This window comes from Eucalyptus grandis, chromosome 6 (genome assembly GCF_016545825.1).
Source record: "Eucalyptus grandis isolate ANBG69807.140 chromosome 6, ASM1654582v1, whole genome shotgun sequence".
Classification (NCBI taxonomy): Eukaryota; Viridiplantae; Streptophyta; class Magnoliopsida; order Myrtales; family Myrtaceae; genus Eucalyptus; species Eucalyptus grandis.
The window spans coordinates 41,495,128-41,510,282 of NC_052617.1; the positions used below are offsets into that span (position 1 = coordinate 41,495,128).

At 41.0% G+C, this 15,155-nt stretch overlaps 3 protein-coding genes across 3 annotated transcripts; 1 reads left to right on the forward strand and 2 right to left on the reverse strand.

Annotated features, from left to right (window-relative positions):
- Window positions 1-801: 801 nt before the first annotated feature.
- Window positions 802-4,454, reverse strand: LOC104449828 (immune-associated nucleotide-binding protein 9). The gene is made up of 6 exons (XM_010064106.3): window positions 4,166-4,454; window positions 3,330-3,569; window positions 2,908-3,185; window positions 1,855-2,019; window positions 1,619-1,753; window positions 802-1,311 (listed from the first exon to the last, which is right to left on the reverse strand). Exons 2-6 carry the CDS (start codon window positions 3,559-3,561, stop codon window positions 1,102-1,104), a joined length of 1,020 nt encoding a protein of 339 aa, XP_010062408.1. The 5' UTR covers window positions 3,562-3,569; window positions 4,166-4,454; the 3' UTR covers window positions 802-1,101.
- A 1,548-nt stretch (window positions 4,455-6,002) lies between these two features.
- Window positions 6,003-7,711, reverse strand: LOC104449829. Its single transcript, XM_010064107.3, has 4 exons — window positions 7,131-7,711; window positions 6,818-6,870; window positions 6,578-6,745; window positions 6,003-6,497 (listed from the first exon to the last, which is right to left on the reverse strand). Exons 1-4 carry the CDS (start codon window positions 7,551-7,553, stop codon window positions 6,284-6,286), a joined length of 858 nt encoding a protein of 285 aa, XP_010062409.2. The 5' UTR covers window positions 7,554-7,711; the 3' UTR covers window positions 6,003-6,283.
- A 1,472-nt stretch (window positions 7,712-9,183) lies between these two features.
- Window positions 9,184-14,310, forward strand: LOC104449830 (putative methylesterase 14, chloroplastic). The gene is made up of 5 exons (XM_010064108.3): window positions 9,184-9,691; window positions 10,693-10,932; window positions 11,019-11,162; window positions 11,451-11,585; window positions 13,683-14,310. The coding sequence occupies exons 1-5, from the start codon at window positions 9,440-9,442 to the stop codon at window positions 13,953-13,955; spliced, it is 1,044 nt and encodes a 347-aa protein (XP_010062410.1). The 5' UTR covers window positions 9,184-9,439; the 3' UTR covers window positions 13,956-14,310.
- The last annotated feature ends 845 nt before the right edge of the window (window positions 14,311-15,155 follow it).

The window sequence follows — 15,155 nt, forward strand, 5'->3', positions numbered from 1 at the left end:
AACTAGTGTCGCGCGGATTTGAGTAGCTTCAGGCACGTACATGTTCATCCCTAGGTACTAGCCATCTTTTAAAATTTGGGTGGGTTTTGATATGGCCCAATCTTAAGTGGAGCATCTTATATATCTGGTATGTCATAATGTTGAAATCTTTATATCATGAAATATATTAAACTTTATAGAAAAGCGGACTTTTTCTTTTCTTTCCTAAGGAAGATGGGAACTTCATATCTAATTCTTGCCTAGAGAAGGAAACTTCCTTTGAAACCACCCTCCATATCTCACGCGGTACTACAGCATCTGTTGAATTTGAAGTGACTACGAAAGCCACATTGTAACGAAGTCTATAAATTGTCATGATCACCATCTATTCGTACGAAACACACTCTTATTAATCCTATGTTGTCGAATCTCTTCCTCATCATGGAAAAAGATCAACGTGATTTCCGATTTTTTCGTTAATTGACGACTTTACATGTCACGGCAATCCCGGAGTACATTATATATCTCGTTCTTAAATATGAGAAAGGGTAGTACAATCGTTGGAAAACAACCGATTGTTTATTTTTGCAATGGATTGAATGGATCCAATGAAGTATTCCTTGCTTGACAGGCCTTGAGATTACAAATCTAAGATGAAATCCCAATGCATCAGATGTATAAATGAGTTATAGAAATATATATTTTTCTCCATTATCATGTTGATTATCGCATGATCAATTAATAAGGGGCATCATACGCAACCTAACAAGGATTGTACGAAAATTGCTCCTATTCTTTCAAGATTTTGCTGGTTAAGCCCTCTTCATAAGAAAGATCTTTTAAACACATATCATACACGCCACTGCGTAAACAATACCTCTCGACGAAGAGATATATATACACGCCATAATTACATCAAATGAACCAACAAAAGCAAGGCATGTTTAGAAAAACTGAGTTGCTTGATACCAATTGAAATAATGTCGGCGCATAGATAAACATGATATTTGACAATATGTACCATAAGAACTTATAAATTACCATTGTGGATACCCCCACTAGAAAGGAATGCAAGAGGTGACATCCAGCCTATGTCCAGGCCAGAATGTTTTCGCAGTTAGGTCACAATATGGCGCATCGACTTTCAGCTTGCTTACGGAGCTCCTGGGTCTCCCTCTGCGCTTTTTCTAGACTCTCCCTCAGAAGACGGATTTCATCATTTGACTTCATTTGAGCAAATTGCGCGAGCTCTTCTGCCTTCACTCGAGCAGCTTGCTCCTCTGCTAACTTTTGCTCCAGTCTAGTTGTTGTCTCTCTCAGCTTTGCTTCAACCTAGATAAAAGAATCACTCATAAGTTAAAAGACAAACTGACCCAATTGAAAAGCTTCAATTTCAAGGAACAGAATATTATCAAGCACCCTCCACTTTGAGGTTGAAAACTAGGACCTACAACGAACTATAGAGAAAAAGGGAGCACAATTAGGAATCTCTCAGAATATAAATTTGGACTAATGCAGAACAGACAGGCATGGGAGGAAACCTTTCCTAGTTTGTCTGTTGATAAAAGGTCCGACCATATAATTCTGAATCAATGAAAGTACCTGACGACAAGGACAAAACAAGAGCTGATATACATACCATCTCAGTGATGCGCTGCAGCTGCTCTTCATAAGATTTATGCATCTGCTCCTCCAACTTCATGAGCTCTCCTTCAGTGTATCCTTTCAAAGAACCAACAACTTCTTGCTGCTCATGGAGCTTCATCGCCCCTTTCTGTTGACAGACATATAAGTTACACAATTGAGCCAAAAATGTCACTGGCACACATTATTCAATATGCTTCCAACAATTACAACCTAATGTTGTCAACTTACCTTCATTTCAACAAATAAATCATCTGTATAAGGTTTTCCATCATTCTGCACCATGACTGTGCTTACAAGGGATAACAGATACTGAACCTGTTCAATCCTCTTGGTTTCATCCTTGGTCTTGTTGTCAAAAAGCACCTTTCGATTCTCACAGAGAAGTAAAATGTCCTATAAAAGGAGGATGGTGCATTAACAGATGTTATGGCAGAATTTAAGAGATAACACACTAAAGAGAGACAAAGCTTTCTTGAAGAGAGTTTAACATCCTATGTACATTGGGTTAACAAACAAGAAAGATAGCATCACTAATCAAATTTTGAGTGCACATGCACGTCCAGCCATTCATTTCAGATGAAAGTCATAAAGGCACACAGACAGACAAATCTGGCTGCTTTAATACTTTTAACTTCCAAGATCAACAACACTTACCAAGAAAATAAGAATAAGGTGTTGACCAACACATTCAATACTAAGTATGGTTGAACACAATGTGGTTTATGGGAACCCAGATCAGTGTTTGACAGCTGAAGTTTATATAGTATTCCATGATAATTTACCTCATCAAAAAGTAGTAAGTACATAATATTCTCAGTGACAATAAAATTTCAGATTGAAAATCACATTGTTCCTGGTTTTAAGTGAAGATTGATTCTTGAACAAAAAGCTCTAGATAGGATCATAGGAACTACTAGAAAAGAAATTGCAGTTCATGAAACACCCAATATATAGTTAACAGAGCAGTTTAACTGTTCTAATGTAGATTCTTCATTGGTAAACTCTTCTTTGATAGAGCAATAGAACTCCCTCTTGGCTTGAAAATTTTTATAAAAGAACAAGAGAACAACATTATACTGCATTTCTCATATTGCTCAAGAAACAAGCAGTCAGCATAATTCCCCCCAATGATCCATAATAAATTGTGGAATTCATCTCAAACAGCAGAAACATGAGGAAAACTCAATCTTTTATTGTGCAATAACCTAATCAAGTGAAAGACAGAAAAAAACCTCTACTTCTATCGTGCAATAAGAAGTAAATCAGGCAGAAAATCAAAACCTTCAAAGGCTGTGGGCACTCACGACCCAAATAGTCCTCCAATGTCTCCTCATTATCCTCAAGCTCATCTCCTCCAGTAAATACTACGATCATGTAGTTAATTATTTTACTGCCAAATAAAGTTCTCAAGCTACGGAGAGCAGCCTCTTCTTCCTCTGAAAACCGTGTTCTGACAGAGAACACTACAAGTACAGCATGAATTCCATCTTTCGCCATATCAATACATTTTACTATTTCTTTGCCAACAAAATCAATTCCAGCAGAGATGTCGAATAGACCTGCCATGATATGCGATATCAGAGCTACTATGTGCCAAATAAATGTCTACTGGACTAACTGATAAGCAAAAGATTCAAAACATATTTTTTCTCCTGAATTGGTGTAATATAATCTCATGTACAAGATTGATCCCACAATCATACCTGGAGTATCTATCACATTCACAATTTGGCCATCCCGCAGGACAGTTCTCTGCAATTCACAGGTGCTTGTGACGCCAGAAGAGCTAGCCCTTGACTTAAAGGCCTTTCTTCCAAGAATGGTGTTCCCTGTAGCACTTTTGCCATTGCCGGTACGGCCAACAAGTACCAATGTCTTGATCCCATTGCTTGGGGAAGTTAGCTCCCAGTCATCATCGATTGCACTTCCCCCCATATTGTACCCTGCATTTATACACTTACGGTTACGTTATATATATATCACATTTGCTACATCAGATAGCGCTTCGACACAACTTCAAAGAATTATGTCAAAGCTCGGTTCTCTTTTCTAGCATATCGTTTCCCAATTATTTCGTTTCCTCCCCCACTTCCGTTTCTCTTGCTATTATTACCAAATCGAGACGTCCATAGAGACTCATCAGTTATTAACATACAAAGGTAATCAGGACACTTATGCTTCCCAATTTCACTAGAACAGATATCATGCCCCGGCTTTCGTGAAAATTCCCCAGAGATCTGTTCTCAAATTTGCGACCCCTTCAATTCCGGACACGTAAACGAGCCAAAAAGCCAGAACAGCTAACAAACAAGGTACTCGCTACACGAAGAACTAAATATCACCACGATGGTCGAATTTGACAACAACCCACATCCTCAAACGGTGGAAAGTAATCGAAAAGACACACAATTGATGAGCCAGAGAGCAAAGGTGAGATTTTGATCATCGAGATCAACTCACAAGATCAAGAACGAACCCAAGAGGCGCGAAACCTTCACTCACAAGAGAAACGGGGAAAAGGGTCGCGAGATCAACTTACAGAGGAACCGACAACACAAGAACGCGGGGAGGGATGGACTCCAAGCCCAGGTAGATCAGGAAGACAAGGAATAAAGCGGCGCGAGGACCAAGAAAGAGATGGCTTTTCTTCACCGCTCGGACTCGGGGAGGGAGAAACACTCGCCAAGATCGGATTCGGTTGCTTGTCCCGGAGGCGCAGAGGAAGGGGAAAGCATCTGGTGCGTTTATCCGCAGCATACGGAGAAGACGGATAGTCGTCGGCGACTGGGACCTACCATCTCTCCTCGGTTGGATCGCTCTTATCTTCCTCGAACAGGGAAACCTTAAATACCCCCTCGAAGATATATGATTGAATCGAATTTGAACCGGCGCTTTCGTTTGTTTTGGAGGTTATGATGAACTCCTTGGGATATTGCATTTTAGAATGTCAAAACTAATGATTTATTTAGATCTAAGAAAATCTGCTTAAAAAGATATTATAGGATTGTGTACGCTGGTATTTGAATACTTCGAAAGAGTTGATCAATTAGCAATAATAGTGATGACAAGAAAATACTCGAAAGTAATGTTTAACGGTGCCTTGAGTTGACATTTGTCAGCAAAGTAATGCCCCTTAGCTCGGAATTTTGGAAAATTTAATCAAAGTGATGCTTGAAATATGCTCAGTATGTAGGGGACTGAAATTCAATGGCATGGTTTGACCCAAAAAAAAAAAAAAAATCAATTGGCATGGAATTGTTTGGTTTAAGCCAGACATTCCAAAGCATGGATCCATTGTTTGATTAGTTATTTCAAATGTGTTTTGGATAAACTTACTCATTTCTCAATGAATATAATATATTTAAAATAAATAAAATGAAGATATTTGCGAAAGAAAATGGTGATTAATATACCCTTCCGTAAAAATCTGAGGTCCTCTTTGCTTTCAATCATATTGTTGATGAGCAGCAGTAAAATCATATGATTATCCAGAAAGGTGAGTTTAACTTTGAGTTGTATTCGAAATTTAAAACTAATGATCGTCTTAAATGATGGTTGTGGGAAATACTTTATTTGGCTTGAGATTATGTTAACGGTTAAAGCCTATTTATTCTATTCTAGCTCTTTTTAAAGTAGGGAAAATGACATTAATAATCCATAAGCTTTGATTTAATGTGCTATATCATTTATAAAATTTTAATTCGTTCAATGTAATCGTTAAATTATTCAGTATTGTTTGATACAATCTCTAAAATTTTCAATTTATTTAGTTAAGTTTTTCAACTTTTCATAGAAGTCTTTTTTTAGTTTTTCAATACTATTCACAAGTTTTCATTACTTACATTATGTGTAAAAGATAGAACTCAATAAAGTTAAATTATCATGTCCTACTAACTTGTTATTGTTTATAGATCTAATGTTTGGTATTAGGACTATTATTAGAACTTCATCGGCAAGAAGGTTCATCCCCACGAACTGGTCCTAATGAACATTTATGGGTTGGAGAGAGAGAGAGAGAGAGAGAGAGATTCATCCCCACGCACTGGTCCTAATAAACATTTATGGGTTGGAGAGAGAGAGAGAGAGAGAGAGAGAGAGAGAGAGAGGAGGTGACCACAAACTAATAGTCAATATCCCAACTAATAGTCTAATGGTCCATAAATGAACATTGATCTTCCGGATAGTATGTAGAGCTCAATCATTTTTAAATGTTATAGTCAATTTTATTCATTGAGTCGATGCTCTTTGTAATCTTTATAATTACTTTGGTTTCGACTTCAGTATAATAAAAATTTCATACCCCTAAATATACCCAAACATTCTCTCATTCTCGAAATGCAACTTTGACCTATCCTTAGGACTAGGGGGCGACTATAGAAAAAACAATGCAGGTTTCAACATGGTAATCCATCAAAACCATCATGGTCCTCACAAATTAAAATAGGAGAGACTCAGTTGGGACAGATACATGTTTCTCAGGTCAAATTTGGAAATATTCTAAAATTTTGTGGTGATTTTCCAATTCAAGCTTGGTTTCTCGACTGGATGGAGCGAGTGCTGAGCATAAAATCAATGTGTCATCACCTCTCCTGACTTGGGTTTACTCTGAATTTTCAGACGTGAATTACGCACAGCAGTCGAATTTCACACTAACAATTCACCCGATTTTCTTGATCATAAGGACGCGCCGCCTTTTCCCGATCCAAGAGACCCACACGGGATCGCCGGTCACGACTCTATAGCCCGCGTTCGCGTACAACGTGCGAGCGCCGGAATCGTCCTCGTGTGCTCGGAGCACCAGATACCGGTAGCCCCATCCGATGCAGAGCTCATCGCAGGCCTTGAGCAGCGCGGTCGCCACTTTTCGCCTCCTGTTTTAGAAGTAGAATCGCTATGCGTTCAGCTTGTCCCGATTGAACAACTGCTATGGAGTGGTGAAATAGATGTCGACCTGAAGCTCTCGGACACCGCAATGCCAGACACGTAGAGGTACTCTTCCGCTCCCGGCAAGTCCCGGAGCACGGCCTTCTCCCTCAGCACCGTGACGTCGACCACTCCGACTACTCCGTCTTCGATGCTGGGAACGCTCGGTGCGGGCTCAGCCACTAAGCAGGCATACCTGCTATGATCGATGTCAGTTTCTCTTTCTGCTCGCATTGTCGATGAATTAGGATAAAACTGCGAAACTTGCCTGTCTGAAGGCGAGTTTCGGAGTTTGTAAATGAGCCCCGCGAGCACTTCTGCCTAAGACAAGGTGTGTTAAAGCAACGACCTGTTAGACTCTAACACTCAATCGCGTCAAGATCGCATAGTTACATCCATACCGTAATTCGCTAACCCGAGGCGAAGATCACTCCGGCGAGCGAAATGGGGAGGACTCTAAGCAGTATTGGATCGACAATCAATCAAGGAATGAACTTTTCCCGGAAGAAAGTTCTGGTATGCTTCCTAAACAAAATTCAAGTTGTTTCATGGCATTAACGGGCAACGGAAGAGATGCGAACCTGGAAAAACTGGAAGAAGAGATCATTGAAGAGAGCCGCCGGTTCATGGAACGCTTCGGCCTGGATTCGAGCCACCGCCCTCATTTCGACTTCGTCTTCAATCAGCCTCCTCACTCCCCATCCGTGTGCCTTCGCCAGATACTCGAACCGTCCACCGCCGTCGCCTCTCCGCTCTGTTCTCAGCCCTGTAATTCCTCCGGATTCAGCCTCCTCCGACGATGAGAACGCGCACCGTAACGCGGGGACTCCGCCTCTCTCCCTGTGTCGCCACCTCTCTCTCTCCCGGAACCCTCCGCAGCGGACGACTCGATAGACAAGATCGTCGCCACCGGTGCTTTGTTTGGTGCCTGCGTCGTGGTACAGGCCTCGAGCGAAGCGGCTCCTCGGAATGAGGTGACAGTTCGGAGCTACCGTATGAACCATGCTATGCTAGAGCAAGACGGGGGGCGATCAAATTGGCTTATGCGTGTGCTTGGGCGTGGGCGTGAACGCAGCTGCATATTCTTTATCCACCGAAGCTCTTGCTCGAGCACGTAAGAGCCATCAGTTTTTCCGATCAGAATCTTCCGAGGGGCCGTGAGTGGACGACGCGTCAGCAAGGAGTGGTCCGAGCTCACCATTATCTATGTTGTTCGTGTGCCTATAAGAACGTGCCACGTGGACATAAGAAGAGCCTCACATTATTTCTTGAATATTTTTGGGAAATTTTCCCTTTGAGATCTAAATATGTGAGCGCATTCCATCTCAACTATTAATTACTGATAAGTATGTGTGACCAATATTGGACTCACACAATATGATGGCGGAAAAAGTTCACACACACTAAATATTGACAAGACCTACTTAAGTATTTGCCTAGATACATCGGTATCACTCAAGATACGGTATGTTAATCTATCATAGCTTGATGGCCAACCGTCATGAGTTAAGATTTGCATATCATGGCCGTCTTTTCTTAATCACATGTCTCACGCAGAAAACAGAAAAAAAAAAAAAAATCCTTAAGGCCTACTTGCGGACAGAGCCTTAGTCAATGGACATGAGTGTGTGAAAAAACAAAAACATGGACATGAGTGGACAGCTTGTGTATAGCATAAAGACTAACTGAGTCAAAATGTTCTATATACCCATTAATTACTTAGAAAAGAAAGTATTAAATGAGAGAGAGAAGGGCAAGTCACGATTCGCATATGTATTTTGATCTTTCAATCACATCTTACGCGAGGTTTAATTGCAAAACTTTATAATAGTATAAAAAAAAGACTGTCGAACGGACATCATTTGAAGCGGAGCTGGCACGGTCTAAAGATCATTGAAACTCAATTCAATTACGGCAACGATTATGTAATTTCGTTTCCTTGATATTCCATTCCATGAGCTGGACATTCTCCCAGTCCAGCACCTTTCTTCAGTTTGTTTTATATTTAAGTGGGGGCTCTTGCTGGACGTCACACGACACCTGGGAAGAGCCGAAACCCACGGCATCGCTAAGAGCAATAAAGAAGCCGAAGCAGCAAAACTGGAAATCAGCACGGCGCACGGCGGGCCAAAAAAAAAAAATGGCTCGCAAGCAATCGGGAGCCGACAGGCAAGTCAACATTAAATGACCGTCAATTGAATTACCCGTTCATTCCAATTTACGTGGGACCCCCACGTCTGCACCTTGGTCCCCAGCGTTCATATGAATTCTCGAAACTCGACAAAAAAAAAGAAGAAGAAAGGTCTCGGACCCATTAAATTTTTTTTTTGGTCGGTTAGGACCCATTAAATTGGGAGACGAATTTTCCTCTCTTGATCCAATATAAGCCCCTAAAAAAAAAAAAAACCAATATTGAATCGTACAACCCAGAGTTTACGAGTATATTTTATTTGTCATAATTTAAGTTTCTTTAAAAAAAAAATGCCGAATCGTAAAATTAATTAAATCCTTCATATACGTCCGCCTATGACTCTTTTAGACGTGTCGTCGAAAAGTCCTACGCTTTCGAGAAAATTAAAAAAAAAAAAAAACCGGAAATAAAATCGGGAAAACTGAAGAAGGAGCAGAACGGAGGATTAGTAGTAGTAGAAGTTCGTCGTCTCTTCCCGCATTTCGCTCCCTCATTATAAGCGCCACCTGCCCCCGCGGAAAGAAAGTCAAATGCTCCTCCTCCTCTTCTCCGCCGGTACTCCGCTCTCCGGCCACCGCTCGTGAAGGTTTTTCCCCTCTCCCCACCTCCGCGCCGCCGCCGCCGCCGCCGCTGCGGCGGTCTAGCTCCGTCCGAGAAGAAGAAGGAGCAGCAGCAGCAGCAGCAGCAGGCTAGCACAGCATGGGGAATCGGTTCGTGTGCATGACGAAGAAGGACGCCAGGGATAGCGGGCACGTGTCCCGGAGCAAGCGGATGGGCGGCGGCCGGTCCCAGAGGAAGCTGGCGGTGGACGAGGAGCTCCTCCATCGCCAGGCTCTCTCCATGGCCCTGCAACAGTCGCAGAGGTTCGAGGGATCCATGTCCCGCCGCATCAACGGCAACACCAGCTCTCGCAGGCGCGCTCTCCCCGATCAATTCCCCAACGGGAAGCCGGTGAGCTCGACTTCCGAGTCCTCGTCGATTTTTCTTTCCTTTTTGGGCTGGGTTTTTCGCTCGTTTGTGAGCGGATCTTATGCGAATTGAGCTTTCGCGAGTAAGATCTGAGAGGTTAGCGATAGCAGCAGGGGTGGTAGTGGCCGAATTCAATTGGAGTCGGTGCCGGTCGGTCAGTGGTCTGGTGGCGAGTCACGGAACGATACTTCTGCGCGGAAAAGGGGGGAATCGCAGAAAAAAAAAGAAGAGAGGAAAGACATCGTCTCTCTTCTTTCAGAGCTTCAGAAAAGTGCAATGATTGATGATGCACACTCGCTTTCCTCCATTTTTTTTTTTTTTTAATGTTGTACTTTGTCTCCTGCTCTGGGAAGCTTTCGAAGAGACGATGATCTGCTTTTCTTTTTGCCCCCTTTTCCGGAGCAGAAATTGTGGGACCGATTATGTGCGATTAGTCATGAGAAAGTTTCCGATCTTTTGAGCAAAGCGTCATTAGCGTTAATCTAGAGAGATTAACCCCAAGTTGACGCTGCATTTTTCTTATATTTTCTTTGACTTTTTCTTTAAGTAAAGCAAGATGCAAAGTAAAATTTGCAGGAAAAGTAGTGATTTTTTTATGTAAACTCCATTTTTGTATTCAATCGTGGTTTCCTTTTGTCCTCGTTGTGTGATTGGTGCTTGATCCTGTCTTTCTGCCCAAACTTTAGTTGTGATTGGTGCTTGATCCTGTCTTTTTGCCCAAACTTCAGTTACATGGTTTATACTTCCTCTTCTGTTCTTCATATGAAACTGATCTGCACTGGGACTTGGCTTGATCCAACTAATGAAGGGTGCTTTGAACCAGCTTTACATTACTCAAAGTGTATGACAAGTATTGAGCAGAGGTTCCATGCTCCAGCAAATCGTGTTTTAGCTGCTCACCTTCTGTAAATTTCGATTCTTTCTTTGTTTGATCACGTGAAAAGGAAAATGGATATAGATATAACTAGAATGTCCTTACACAGGTAGCAGACTCTCTGGAAGGTGTAAAATGGAAGAAATTGGTCCTGATACATGGAGAAGGGTTTGGAGCTTGGTGCTGGTATAAGACAATAGTTCTTTTAGAGGAAGTGGGACTCATCCCCACAGCTATTGATCTCACAGGGTCCGGTATTGATACGACTAATACTAATAATGTCAGCACGCTGGCAGAATATTCAAAACCACTGATTGACTATCTGCAGAACCTTCCAGAGGATGAAAAGGTCTAAAGATGCATCATTAGGTTTATGTCCTGAACAACCTTCTTTTTTTTTCACAAGTAAAAGAGTGATACTGTTGTTTCATGCAGGTAATATTGGTTGGTCACAGCATTGGTGGCGCATGCGCTTCTTATGCTTTGGAGCAATTCCCAGAAAAGATTTCTAAAGCAATTTATATTTGTGGTACAATGGTGGCTGATGGTCAGAAGCCTTTTGATGTATTTGCTGAAGAGGTATGCACCTACATGGCTATATGGTTCATAGGAGCAAGGGGAGGTTCCCCAATGAGTGAATCTTGTATGTCTCTGCTGTGCAGATGATGATTTCTACTTGTTGCAGCCTTATCTGCTGAAGATTCAACAAAAATTTTCCTTTCAATTCTTCTAATTTTTGTAACTTTTTATCAATTGATATGCAATTTTTGCTCCTCCTAACTTGGCATATTCATGCTGCTCTTGGTGTATTGCCTCATGCTTTGTTTCATATGATTTGGTAACGTTGTGATTGGATGCCACTTGCAGCTCGGCTCTGCAGAACTCTTTATGCAAGAATCAAAGTACTTAATACATGGGAACGGAAAGGACAAAACTCCTACAGGATTTCAGTTTGAGAAAAATCAAATGAAGGGATTATACTTTAATCAATCCCCTGCTAAGGTTAGTTGCATTCTTAGAAGCACTTTTGGGTGTTATATCAAAAGGAGAGTCTATTCTCTTATGCGTCTCACTAAAAGAAGTTGCTGCACACTAGTGAGCTACTGCAATGTACGGTAAATATACACACTAGGTCTCTGTCTCAATACCCAGACCTGACAACACCAGAAAAACAACAATGATATATTGCTACATACTAGAAATTGTGATGGTAACAAATCTGCCATGATGGTGGAGATGTTGACCTGACACATCTTTTTCAGAGACGGTGCCTGTCTTGTTTTGCTATCATTCTTTTTGGTGCGTGCATGCTCAAGCACATTTTTAGTATGCTTCTGTGCTTGCAAACTCCTGGATTGCCTCATTGACTTTGGTAATGTATTTACTTTAAATGACTTACGGTGCAAATGCATATTATGGGGATTAACAGCCAAATAACTGGGGAGCCTTATTCTAGGTGGATATTATACCATACTATCTACAATTTCCAATTTATATTGGCCAAAAAGTTGAGCTGGGTAGAAAAACACGTTCACATTGTTTTCATGAGTTTATGGGGGAAGAAGAGAGCTCTCTATCTCTCTCTTTGGCCTGGAGAAATAAGAGTAGGCCATCATTTGCTTCAGATTCCTCTTGGAAGTAACCGTGTCATTGTTATGGAAGTTGAATACAGTAGAATAGTGTTTACTGACTTGGGGAATTCATAATTTTCTTATTGTTCATTCTGTCTCCACCTCCTATGCCTGATCAGATGACCCATACATTTTTTATTTGCATTTGTCTGGTTCCATTATTAGGCTTTACTTGCGACTATGCTCTAAGTGACTAGTGTTTTTATGTGGCAAATCCTTTGATTCACCTTTTCTATTTTTCACTGTCCGGCTCCAGACCAACAAATGCAGTTGGAAAAATGAGTTACAGAATTTTCCTTATGCCACTTTAAAGCCTTCCCGCATGCTGACTTACATCTCCCGTGGCCTCTTCTGCTGCCCAATTAACATATAGTCTATAACTATCAGCAAAGTAATATCCATAAGATCTTAATCCAAGAAAAAAGATCAGGGAAAATTTATCACAGGATGTTTGACCCCTTTCAAAGAGGAAAAATAAATGGGCATTGATCTTCTTTAATCTGAACGTTGTCTAGAGTCCAGATACTGCTTCAAACAGCTTTCCATGCAGCTTCTGCTTGCTTGGGACACGACCAACTATTACCCAAGGAATTTCCATTTCATTATTCATTTGACTATTTAAGAACTAATATAAAGACTCCAGTGTCTTTGTGGCCTCTTGCTGACGTCCGCCAAATTGAGCCATCCCTTCCTCCACTTCCCAGTTTTGCGCTTGCATCATTTATTCCTTTGCTCATCCTTGACTCTCCAAAAGTAAATCCAACCCATTTTCAACCTCTACTGGAATTCATACTGTAAGCTTGTTAGCAGTTCTCCAGTTTTTGAACTCCCACTAACTAATCCGTACCTGCCATCAGTTACACTCCATAAGTGCAATTCTTCTCAGATATCATGGCATAAACACTGCAGCCAATTAGAACTGAATAGAAAGTGTCTTGATGTCTTCTTCCTTGCAAACTCCAGAGTATTCACTAGTCGGTTTTACCAGCATTTATATGTAGACAAGACTCCTGCTTACTAAACCCTTTATCTTACAGAGGTTTGAAATAGTATGTACTAATCAAATTAGCTTTTGTTCAAAAAGTTTCCTGGCTGAAGACTATGTCTTACAGTGGATGAACAATTACTGTTGTGATCAAAGTTGTTTAAAATCTGCTTGAGGTTGAAATTTATACATTCACTTTTGCCTAGTCAAAGCACGGTTTAAATTCATCAGTCTGTTTCTTCATGAGCCATCTTGAGTGGTAGGTAAAACTGTTGTGGATTTTAAATGCTCTCATGCCTCTATACAGAGCTTGTTTCTAAACTTGGTTTGTCATATCAATCACGAACATAGTGGAATTGTTTATTTGCTCTGGACCCCCCTGGATTATTGACTATGTGACTCCAATTAATCTCGCAATTGTAACTGATAATTTTATTTAGTGCATGCTCGGTCTAACTGTTTTTGAATGAACATTCTTTTCAGGATGTTGCGTTGGCCATGGTTTCAATGAGACCTATTCCGCTTGGGCCTATAATGCAAGAATTATCATTGTCCCCTGAAAAGTATGGTACTTCCCGCCGGTTTTATGTTCAGACACTGGATGATCGTGCCCTTTCTCCGGATGTGCAAGAGAAGCTGGTGCGAGAAAACCCTCCTGAAGGCGTCTTCAAGATTAAAGGAAGCGATCACTGCCCGTTCTTCTCAAAACCACAGTCGCTGCACAAAATTTTGGTGGAAATTGCTCAAATTCCTTAACTAGAACTATGTGGTGCCTTTTATTTCTCGCCTTTATCCTAGGTGGTTGGAGCCATCCAGTTATCCAATTCTAATTCATCCAGGGCCATTCAGCTACATATGCAGAGGGACAATTTCTATTGTACCGCTTTTATTTCCCTGTGGCAGCGCAAGAATGTTAAAGCTTCGAGGGGACATCGTTTAGGCTGTTTAGCATGACGAATCTAGTTGGCATTTATACTATGTAAATGTGCATAATCAATTTAATTAATTTAGCTGTAAGGTTCTTTTTTCGATTTTTTGGCCTACAATTTAGCTGTAAGTTGAGTTTGTAAACTGTGCCTTCTCTTCTATTAAAGCTTATAGTTTCTTTTTCTGTGGAAAAAGCATGCAAAGCACGAGTTTTGGCCGTGCTAAGGGTCGGATCAAATGGTTGTGTAGAGCGATCGAATTTGCTATTGAAGAAGTCAAAATCTTGGCATTACTGGCTTTTCTATGGCCATCAATATTTGATGAAATTCGACTCAAAATTGGATTATGAATGATTTTCTCATTTCTATTATCACTCTCTGCTGCTCTATTCATGCCTTTCAGTCCGTAGATGGAAGGGCAACCGAGTTGTCATTTCTCTAATGTGTCAACAGTTCACGTGAGATATTGCATGTGTAGTTTAATCAACTAACCTCTCTAGCCTCGCTATGGGACGCTTAATAACATGCCGTTTCAGGTTAACTGTCTTTCCACTTTCTTCGTGGCCACTAGTGTAGACTCCACTTCATTCACAAAAATGACATGGCGTGTAGTGTGTCGGTCGAGCATCTTTTGGATTGTCGATTGAATAGTGCCCCTAACGTTGACGTGGCTTACTACATATAATATCTTTTATTTTATCGAGAGCAAAAGCACATTCGTCCCTTTGGTTCGTCCATCGCCTTGTTTTCAAGCGGACTTACGTCAACTCCGGTTGGTAAACTTTTTGACTGAGATCGAATTTATTCGTGAAACACGTGGCGTGCAACTTCTTGAGGGAGGTAAAATCATCCAAATTTTTGCCATGAATCAGCGAGACTCTATCCCAATGGCGTGCTGTCCAGGATTATGATATCAGAATTTCTCCGTCCCGTTATTGAATAATTCATTTCGAAATACGCCAAAGGACAAAAACTAATATTTTTATTGAGGTAGATTTTTTATATCAAGAATGCATAATTGGATAGATAA